The sequence below is a fragment of the Protopterus annectens genome, chromosome 8.part0, assembly GCF_019279795.1.
Source record: "Protopterus annectens isolate FY-2018-M chromosome 8.part0, PAN1.0, whole genome shotgun sequence".
NCBI classification, from domain to species: Eukaryota; Metazoa; Chordata; order Ceratodontiformes; family Protopteridae; genus Protopterus; species Protopterus annectens.
The window spans coordinates 1,229,713,330-1,229,725,010 of NC_056741.1; the positions used below are offsets into that span (position 1 = coordinate 1,229,713,330).

At 40.0% G+C, this 11,681-nt stretch overlaps 1 protein-coding gene across 1 annotated transcript in view; it reads right to left on the reverse strand.

Moving 5' to 3' along the window:
- The window catches only part of UBA1 (ubiquitin like modifier activating enzyme 1), a 2,903,587-nt gene that overhangs the window by 444,835 nt on the left and 2,447,071 nt on the right, over positions 1–11,681 (reverse strand). Inside the window, exon 30 of the mRNA XM_044080725.1 lies at positions 7,048–7,136. Within this exon, the coding sequence (XP_043936660.1) occupies positions 7,048–7,136 (89 nt within the window). The remainder of the gene's footprint in view (positions 1–7,047; positions 7,137–11,681) is intronic.

The following is an 11,681-nucleotide window of genomic DNA, read 5'->3' on the forward strand; positions in this document are numbered from 1 at the left end:
TTGTGTGTGGGGATAGAATGGGATTGGTTATGTAAGATAAAGGGGAGTTGACTAAGTTGGTTTTGGCGGGAAAAAAGGAGGGTGTGTTTTGGAAGTGGGATATTGACTGGAGTAGTGTGGCAGAGGGCGTGGCTTTAGGAGGAATAAATGTAGACGTGCTGGGGGCGGGTGGGAATTGGGGGCAGGGTAGGGGAGTGGAGTGAGCCCGCAGGGGGAACGGAGCGGGTAAACCCAGAGAGCAGAAGAGAAACGAGAGACTATCAGTAGAGCAGCGTTTGTAAAGGGTAAGTGAGGTGGCTTAGCTAAGGTTGGAAGAGTGGGTTAAGGTATTAGGTGAAAAGAGAGGGACAGAGATGTGTGAGCTGTATAGCAGGAGGAGACAGTTTTTAAAATAGGTTATTTGTATTTTAAAGCTGTATTTTGAAATTTACTAATTCAATGGAGAGTTTAGATGTAGAAATAGGTCTCAATTCAGTGGAAAAAGGGGTGCCCTGTAGTGGACTATGCACAAGCGAAGGCTCACCAGGGCGTACTAGGCAGATGAGATAGGGGAAGGGGAGAGGAACAGAACAGAGAGCTAAGTGAGGAATGGAGGTCAAAAGAAAAATAGTTGAGGGGTTAGGCTGCTGGCATTCCTGACAGGGAATGTATTACTACAGCTAGCAGAGTACAGTAGTTCTGGTTTAGCAGATGCACATACTTTCTTAAGTTCTGTTTAGAGTCTCTAGGTACACTTTTCTTCAAGAGGGAGTTGAGGCAGCAGGGAGTATTGCTTTGGCAATAGGGAGTTCAGCTTAGAAGTTCCAGTTATCCACCCAGGCAAAGACACAGGGGGAAGATTCAGGGCAGGAAAGCTGTAGGACGGAAAAGACAGTGAAAAACAATGTTGGTTAGTAGCAGGCTAATTTACACTTTATATTGTGCTAATGCTTCAAGTAAGGAGGTAGCTGGTGGGTAGGACTATAACACTGCACAGATCTACAGTTATTAGCAGGAGGGATAAGGAAGAGTACATGTAACAGCAGAGATATCAGACCACATAGGTAGCATAAAATACAATATTTGGAATGCAGTACAAATAAATAAAAAAAAAAAAAACAGAGCACAACATAAGCAAAATACTTAGCTACAACTAGAATGTCATAAACATTACGGATACTTCGAGTGTAAATAAGAGTGTAATTCGAGTGTAAGCAAGGCAAGATCAGATTCACTGTGCCTCACAGCAGCAATTCACAGAACACGTGGATGAAAGCACATTGCCTGTAAAAGCTATCAAGAAAATAAGAAGTAGCACAATCTACTAATCAAGTCTTAACATTTAAAGATAGAGCATTAAACTAGCTCTTATAATAGTGAAAAATTGAATACTAAATGCACCCCTAACACAGTATGGAGGCCTAAGCTGGTAAAACAAAAAGATATCACATGTTTTAGACGCTAACGCTATGTTTAATTAAGTTAAGAGGTGGCGTTTCCCTGGGAAGGCAGTTGCTAAAAAAAACCTGTTGGCAATATATCTTGCAGCAATTCAAAATAAGGTAAGATAAGCACCAACCACGAAAGCAGATGCCAGGGAAGGCAGTCGCTATCAAGATAAGTTAAGCACCAACCAAGATAGCAGATGCCTGGGAAGACAGTCTCTATCAAGAATATACAGGTTATCTTTACAGCCTTGAAGTAAAAATAAGATAAGCACCAACCCAAGATAGCGCTTACCTGGGAAGGCAGTCGCTATCAAACATTAATAAGCTCTCTTTACAGCCTTGGTGAAATATATTAAAAAATAAGGCTAGCGTTATTTTACGAACATTTTACAAATTACGAACAAATAAAAGCAAGTCATTCAAAATATCCGTAATATGAGAACAGCCTGTAGGTATAAAATTAAGGCCAAAGTTCAGTACCTTTAACTGCTCAGGGCTCAGTGTCACACTGGACAGATTAAACACCAAGTCCTGCGTATTTTGTTCCGTACCACTTGCTCTTTCTGGTGCTCCCAAATTCTGCCTCTTCTTGTGGTAACGAGTACGGTTCACTGAGCGGCCTCTCTCTTTTCTGCTTCAATAACTCAGGTGCAGCTAACTGTAAAAAAAGGTGTGCTGGAGGTAGGTGCATTATATCCAACACTGTTCTTACAACTTTTTTGTGCATCTGTCCCAAGCGGGACAGGACGAGATGGTGAAGGGGCCACTGTATCAAACGATGGTATAAGCAAATCTTTGGCGCATGTTATTTCAATAACGCTTAACGGCAAATGCTCCTGAGGGAGAACATCAGATTCAAGTCCACTATTGAACATACATGCCTGACTGCCTATAGGAATAGTGTTTCTCACAGCACGTGCATAATTAGAGCCCTGACTGTCTGTCCTTTCATCAACCCAAGAAAATATGTGCACTGTAGTAAAATCTTTAACATCACGTAACAGTTTTTTCTTCTTGATTTCAATCAGGCGCTTTTCATATAGATCCACATCTGAGAAAAGTTAATCTAATATATGTTTATAACTGAAGTAGTCTACATTGCTGTTAAGATAAGACATATCTTCAGAAATGCTTTTTCGTAACTGTTCCTCAACAGAGGTAAAGTATTTTATTAGCAGTCTTAAATAACCAGCACTAACTTCAAGATCGTACATTTGCCACTCTTTCAGTAAATCAGGAAGAGAGTTACCATAAGTAGGCATTTTACAGATCCTGAGACCCCTCGGTATTACTTTGTGCCACAGGCAGGCTTCAAAATGCAGCCTTTGCCACTGAAGCCTCTTGAACCTGTAGAGATTGTTTTCAGTAGAACAAAACACTTGTAAAAATTCATTACAGTTATCCGGTCTCCTCTCATGAGCAGGGATGATTGTAATAGTAGTATCCATGGTTAACAAAGGATTTATTTCCAAAACAAGTAGACTATCCAAACGTCCCATAAAGGAGGCTGCCTGGTAAGCCTCAGGTGTACAGTCAACATCTCGACTTGCACTTTCTGCCATGCTCCAAAACAAATTAAAATAAGAAGCAAAAACAAAATGGTGGAGCACAATCTGGTTGCAGAAGTATATCAAGATAAAAATAAATCAAACTGCAGTAGTGCAAGAGAGAAATTTAATAAAAACACAGAAATCAAAATAAAACAAAAATCATGAAAGATGAGCGTTTTCGTACCCATCAAGGTACTTCATCAGATCTGCATTAAAATAGTACTCACATCTTAAATAGTGTTAATTAGTGCTGTAAATCACATGACTTTAAAATAGGTTTCAGGGGAATAAACTCATTTAACCCCTTACTACCTGTAGCTTGTAAAAGCAGCATCCAATTTATTTCCTGACATTCAGTTCTAGTTACTGTGTCCCCTCCTTTAACATTAGGCTGACAAACCTCAAAAACTAAAAATTGTTTTGTAAAACGATGACTGTTCCCTGCGAAGGCTACATGCTTAGCAAATGCATTCTTATTATCATTTCTCCGTATACTATATAAATGTTAACATATCCGGTCCCCTCAAGCATCCATTTGTTTTTCCCACATAGAACATTTTAAAGTTCACAAGAGGCCAGATGCATTATATTTTTAATGCTGCAATCTGCACAGACCTTGAGCTCATAGAAACGTTTGGTCACTGGGTGCACAAACATATCATCACTACTAAGAAAAGAACACATGGTACAGTGATGGCAAGGAAAAGTCCCCAAACTACCAGTAGCCAAGCAACTAGCCCCATTTCCAACTGAGTTGGTAGATTTGTGACAGAGCATTCTCTTCAGAGACCTCCGATTCTTAAAAGTAAACTGTGGAGCTCTACATTTGATATCAGACTGTAGCACTCCACAATGTTTTTTAACAATGTCACAAATTACAGATGAATTGTTAGAAAAATTAAAACATTCTTGTCCTTTTCAATGAATTCTTGGTCTTAATATCAACATATTCTATATCAGAGTGTAAACAGGACCTAGAACGGGTGTCACGAAACGAAACAACCTCATTCTGTAACGCAGATATATCATCCTGCTGGTAGCCTCTATCTCTCAAATTACTTAACCCAATTTCAAAAGACTCACACATGTGACTACCTTTAGAGGCTACCAGCAGGATGATATATTTGAGGTGCAGAATGAGGTGGTTTCATTTCGTGACACCCGTTCTAGGTCCTATTTACACTCCGATAGAGTCTGTTAATAAGACCAAGAATTCATTGAGTAGGACAAGAATGTCTTACTTTTTTTAACAATTCATCTGTAATTTGTGACATTGTTAAAAAAACACTGGGGAGTGCTACAGTCTGATATCAAATGTAGAGAGATATTGGGTGAAGCTCCACAGTTTACTTTTAAGAATCAGAGATCTCTGAAGAGAATGCTCTGTTACAAATCTACCAAATCAGTTGGAAATGGGGCTAGTTGCTTGGCTACTGGTAGGGTTGGGGACTTTTCCTTGCCATCACTGTACCATGTGTTCTTTTGTTAACAGTGATGATATGTTTGTGCACCCAGTGACTGAACTTGTCTATGAGCTCAAGGTCTGTGCAGATTACAGCAGTACAAATATAGTGTATCTGGCTTCTTGTGAACTTTGTATAATGTTCTATGTGGGAAAAACAAATAGATGCTTGAGGGACCGGATACGTGAACATTTATATAGTAAACGGGGAAATAATAAGAATGCCCTTGCTAAGCATGTAGTCTTAAGCAGGGAACAGTCACTTGAAATTTTTAGTTTTGGAGGTTTGTCAGCCTAATGTTAGAGGAGGGGGACAGTAACTAGAACTGAATGTCAGGAAATAAAATGGATGCTGCTTTTACAAGCTACAGGTAAGTTAGGGATTAAATGAGTTTATTTCTCTGAAACCTATTTTAAAGTCACGAGATTTACAGCACTAATTAACACTATTTAAGATGCGAGTGCAATTTTAATGTAGATCTGATGAAGTTCCTTGATGGGTAGGAAAGCGCTCATCTTTTATGATTTTTGTTTTATTTGATATGTGTTTTTATTAAATTTCTCCTTTGCACTACTGCAGTTTGGTTCATTTTTATCTTGGTATACTTCTCTGATTGTGCTCCACCATTTTGTTTTTACCTTGTAGAAGCAGTCTGGCCTCTTAGGGGCAGGTTGCTGAGAATCTGGTGTCTTAGATGCTGAGGAAAAGGCATCTAAATAGGCAGGGATGACGGGTGGAATTGCATAAGGGGAGGGATATTCCACTAGTAATAGTTCAAAATACCTTTTTTGAGCATCAGACATTTGAGCGGTGTCCCATTTGAAGTATTCCTTCATTTTGGTTATGGTCTCACCAAAGGTGATATCCTCTGGAGGGGAGTCCCCTTCAATGAATTCTTCATCTGGGGAGTAATACTCTTTAGGAGAGGCTATTTGGGAGGTGTAAAATAGTGACTCATTAGAAGACGAATAATAGGTCTCTTGCTCTTCTTCCTTGCCTTGTGAAGTAGGTGGTGGAAGAGAGGTGAGAGGCAGGCCTAGGGCTGAGGAGAGGAAGAGTAGACGGAGAAGAGGCTGAGGGCCTAAGGGCCATAAAGGTCTGCATCAAAGATCAGGTGAAGGACTGCCAATCAGGTAGGTTTTCGGCAGATGTAGCCAGATGTTTAGTTTTCTGTTTCTTTTTAACTGGGGTAGTCTTAGCCGTATGCCTGGAATCGGATGCCTGAATAAGGGTAGTTGTGTCAGGAGGAGGTATCCTGGTCGAAGGCAGTTGAGTCTAGTTCTTCTTCAACCTTGGCGATAGCCAATGTCTGGGTTAGCTCCATGGATGTGCTTGTCATCAACTGTGAAGCGGCTTCCTTGAAGGTTGCCAAAGTCGATGGATCTGTCGGACATTCCTCAACTCCTAAATCGGTAGCTGGCAGGCAGTCTGAAAGCAGAGAGGCAGTGGAAGAAGGCCTAGGAATCTTGGCCTTCTTTCGCAGAGGTTCAGTCAGGTCTTCCGAAACGGGATCCATCTTAAGTGCTAATTTTTTTAAGTCGTTGGCTTTCTAGGTAAAGATCATTACAAAGATGGTTGTGTAGGGTCTTAGGAACGACAGATTGGCAGACAGAGCAAGCGGTGTGATCATGCTCTCAGCCTAGACAAAACAAAAGCAGCGGTCATGCATATCTTTATGGGGTATCCGATGCCTGCATTGACATTTGCCCTTTTTTGCTGACATCAGCTACAGTTTACTACAAAAAAACAAGCTTCACCTAGAGGTCAAAGAAAAAAAGGCAGCAGGGTACTTAGCTTTTAGATGTCTTGTGGTGAAAGATCGAAGCACAAGATGTGATGGTTGTCTGACTGAAAAGTTATGAGGTCTGTGCATGCAGACGTCACATTTAAGGTCCCTGGTTTATGGTCCTACATGTGACATCCCATGCAATTGCAACAGCCAAGCTAAACTTTTGTATAGCAGCCGACGTACAGGTCACCTGAGGTGGAAAATCCCACAAGAATACTGTAACATAGGAATAGGACATTTTGCCCAAACACTTGCAAGATGTAGACTCCTTATTTGGTGAAAAGGAAACATGCTGTCTCAGGCCAGTGGTGGGCTACAGATCACATAGAAGTTAACCAGAGGACAACTTATCAAGGACTTGCTCCATTCAGTTGGGGATTACAGACAGAATTTTTCACAGTTCAACAGCAGAATCTGAAGTCAAACAATGAGCAGCACAAATGCTATGACATGGCTTGGTGGATAGGTACAATCACAGCATGTCACTTGTTATATGATGGCATAAAATGCATGCACCCAAGTTATAGTTTCTTGGAAAAATCACATACTAGAATGGTGCAAACAGTGAATCAAACAAATGATCCACTAATGAGTCATGTTTCAACAGTCAATCCGCCTTTCTGGGAAAAATATTTACTGTTTAAGAGAACCTCTGTCAAGTAATCAAGCAAAACAGCAGCAAGCTGTACCCAACTGGCACAAAACACCAAAAATGCTTTTGAATCATGAATGCCTGAGATCATTTGCCAAAATATCTCTACAACAATGCATCAAATACCTCATTTAAATACAACAGTGTTAACGACTCAGTTTCTTACCTTTTCAAAGTCAATGGGATACATTTTAAAGCCAGAAAGCATCTCTACAGTAGGAAGCAAGGATTTCAACTCTTCCAACCTTCGGTCATCTAAACAGCAAAGTAAAACAATATTCGGATTCTCAAAGTTCAAATTATATACAGCAATCAATTAAAATGCAGATATTTAACATCAGTATTTTTTCAGTGTGCAAGTCTCCTTGAAAATCACTGTGACATTTACAATTAAATTACATTTTCATATGGTACATTTCACAACACTACAGAAAAATCAGTGGTGCAGACAGGGAACTGCACGTCAAGAAAACCTTCACAACCAAAAGTAGCAGTCAGGGATGTACATGTGAAGCAACTCAGATGCCCAGGAATACATAACCGTATTCTATGGGAAGTCATCCACACCTGGCAACTATCATTGACAACACAACCCTACAAGTTGCCCCAGTAGCCAGGGGCATGGGGACATGTCTACTGTACTGACAAAATCACTCTATATTGTGCAACCTATAAACAAAGGTATGGCATCTAGGTCCAAGTAGGTCATTGTTCCACTGTATTTGGCATTCATTAGAACTATCGAGTACAATGCCCCCCCCCCCTGATATATACCTAAACAGTCATATGCAACAACTAGAACGTCAGAGGTTCTTCACCAAAACAGTACAGGGCATAAGTAACATGTTCTATGCAGAATGGCTCAAGGCCCTGTATTCTGTCTCCTACAGGCTGTTGAGGGGAGATCTATGCCTAGCATACAAGGCATTGTCAGACCTCATTCTGATGGACCTCCTGCATACCCACAAAGCAAACAGCACCAGAATTACCTGATCTAAACACTTAAACCTTGCCTATGGTACAACTAAGACCTGCTGAAGAGACAGTTACGTACACCAGAGACTACCCCCTTCTCTGGAAAAGGTTCCTTATCTATATGAAGCAGAGTTCCTCCCTAACCCAATTCAAGTGTAACTTGGACAACTGAACAGGGAAAAAAGACCTTCATTCCTGTTTTGGCACCTATGTCTCTAATGGGCAAAGGCAGCCTGTAAAATGTTCAACTCTCAGGGCCCTGCTTGTTAAATGCTGCACGCCCCCAAGCCCCTGCTTACAATTAACAAGGGTGCCTTAAGTTGTCAGACATTTGGGATGCACTGCTAGGCTTAAAAAAGGCCATTGTGGTCGTTAGCCTAGCAAACACTTATGAACCTATGACATGAGCACCTAGAAAACTAAAAGATTCTAGACTAACTGCTTGAACCTGTTTTTAAACCATTACTTACCAGTATGACAGTGCAGAGGATTAAGGCTCAGAATTAATGAGTTACTTCCTGCAACGAGTGCATAGTGATTGATGTCTTGCAACTTCCATTTACCTACTGTGCAACTCTTGAAAAAGTCACTTAGCACCCCAAACAATCTCACCCCTGAAAAGGGGGATCTGTGGCCTGTGGGCTTACTCAGTTAACAAATGCACTGCAAAACAGCAAGTTATACACTTACACCCATCAGTACACTCAAAACCTTCTTGATGGGTTCTATGACAAAGCACATTCTTTACCCAACACAATTAAGCATTTTCCCAAGTTTTCATGCCCAGGTTGAGTGCACTTAGTCCTGGTACACGTTCTGCTGTACCTTCGTGTGTGCTTAGCGTGCCAGTTTAAACAAAACACTAATATGCACACTTATAGCATATTAAAAAAAACACTGCTTACAGGTAAAAAGCTCAAACTGGGCTAATTTACAAACAAATTTAAAAAGTAGTAGCCTAGTGAACGGCTTTCTAAACGCACGGTAAAGGTAGCAGGAAGTATGGCAGAAATAACAGACATGCTGGATTTTCAGTCACTTTACAAAATGACGCCTTATAAATGGGCCCTATATTTGGACATTTCCGCTACTCGGCATTTGTTGCTAAGGTGCATGTTTCCAGACAAATGCAGTACAATTATGAAAGCAGTGACATCCCACACCAATACTTAAACGCACTTGTTTCCCATGCCACCCAGTTTGCCCCCTCCACCATCAACAAGAACACACAAGTGAACAGTGAAGATCTGCACCCTCATTTGTAAGCAAGTGAGATACATGTTGACACTTGTTTGAATTACACAGGGAGTCTGTCTAGAGCATAAAGACAGACTGCAACAAACAGAAATAGTAACTGTACACCTGGATCCTCTTTGTAAATGGACTAGTAAAGCAAGACTGCATTTGTGGCACTTATCAAAAGACACTTCCAAACAGAGCCTGTGGTTGCGCAATATCCCCTGCAGTTAAACCACACAAGTAGAAAGCCTATTGATCACACCAGGACAAGCAATAACTCTGCAAGGCTGTATACTGTAAGCTTGCCTCCAAGAATGTAGACAGCTTGTTGAGGGAAGGAGTGCTGCAGATCCAGAGAGTTAATAGGACTAAGCTTTATAAGGGATTAACAAGCAAGAAGTTGAGGCACTAGAAAAAGAGGAAAAGATAAGCACACAGTCTTGCTAAAAACGATGAAATACTGTCGGAGAATCCAGTTACCTCCCTAACAAGCCACCTGCCTATCCACCACTATTCTCAGGGACTTAGAAAATTAACTGTCTATCTACCCCCCACCACTAAAAAGAAAAGAAAAACGAACCACATTTTTTAAATACCTTTATTAAATTACCACTTGTGACATAGGCAAATTTACATTTATACAAAAGTAAACTATATAAACAAATTAACATTAACAAACATTATACTTCACATATATTGCTATACATCATATAACCTAAGAAACATTACGTAAATTATTCAATTCCTGCCATCTTTTTAAACAAGAAACAACTTTACTAAACCATCACTTAAGACAAACAATCATACATTTATACAAGTGAAAACAAACCACGCAGACACAATCCTAGCTGTGAGCATTTTAAATCACAAACCATAGTGACACTCGCAGGTACAAACATTATACATCACTTACAATCTACCCAACCATTTTCAGTCAAACATTACATAGCTCATTTAAGTCCTGCCTTCTCTTAAATCTCACTCCTCCCCCTGTATGTACTGTTCCCAGAATTACCATTTTTTTCCCATGTAGTTTGCACCTACCCTTTTCTAAAGACCTCATTTCCAGTTTTATCTATGTTACTATATTCACTACTTGCATCTCTGCAAAGATATGCACCACTTCTAATACAGTTGCATTAGATTTTGATTCCCATTTTCTAGTAATTGCTTTTCTGGCAGCCACCACAATTAGACACAGCAAGGCCTTACCATGTCTAGGCAATTACAATTCTGTATACCAGTTCATAAAAATTATCTCCATCATATCAATCCGCCCACCCAGCATCTCTGACAATGTATCCCAGAGAATCCTTAAAGTCCGCCAAACCATCTCATACCTAGAAAATGCTCCCAAGTACCTCTTTCCTTCCCATCACACCTCCAATAGCAGCTGTCAACCTGAGGAAAAACTCCTGGAGTCCACACCTGGGGTATAAAAACTATGTAAACATTTCCACGCAAAATCCTAAATTTTTAATATTTTGTTGCATATCTGGGAAACATACATAGATCCTGCCACTGTTTCTTTGTGAATTGCTTATCCAGTCTCTCTTCCCAATCCTTTCTAACCTCCTCTGATTCTTATAGTTAAGCAATATTTTATATGCTCTACTAATTACTCCTTTTTTGATGGCAGTTCTTGTTCTAGAGTCTACTAAAAACTCTACCAGTGGTGGTCTTTCATTTAGCACCCCCATATTTCTCTTTGCCTATACTTGGATATCAATCCTTGATAGGGAAGGCAATCTCTAATCTGCAGTCCAAATAAATTCTTAGCCTCTTCCCAATCTATTACCTTTCCCCTTCTAGTTATTTGTTCCCAATACCTTGGTTCCTTACTTATATACATACATACTTATATACATACATATACATGTATATACAAACATACCTAACCGGGAAAAGCCGAAAGATGCAAACACACACACACACACATATATATACAAAAACATTAGTTACTTGCTTTTTACATGTTTTATTAACATGGTTTTATCCATACATTTTTAATGCGAGTCATAATATGGCTATTGCTTTATATTTATATCTAATAGCTGAGAGGGACTGATTTTTATATTGGGTTTACTCTTTCTTTAAAAAATGTTTGAATTGATGACATCAGATGATTGTTGAATTAGTGACTTGTATATAATATGGTCTTTATTCAACGCTCTTTGACAAAGCGACAGTTTGAGGTCACGAAAGCGCCTACCATTTTTATTTCTACTTTATTTTACTTTATTAAAGAGTTGTCTGGTTGTGGAAGCAGAGTTCTTTAACATACCAGCTGCTGAGCGTATCCCTTGAGATTGGTTCCAGGCAAAAAATCTTTTCCATTTGTCAGCATAAGATTTTCTAGTACTAGGTCTCCTTGCCTCCAAGATGGTATCCATGACAAGTTTGCTGAGGGATAAGGGTGAATTTAAGTGATTAGCCAGGCTGCAAGGTTCAATGTTGGAAGCCGAGGGTGAAGAATTTGGTTCTAATGCTGAGACAGCAGGGAAGGGGTCTGAGGCAGGTGTCATACAGATAACTGTGAAACTGCACAAGAGGGGGTGCCAGTGTTGGCGCAGCCAGTCTGGAGCA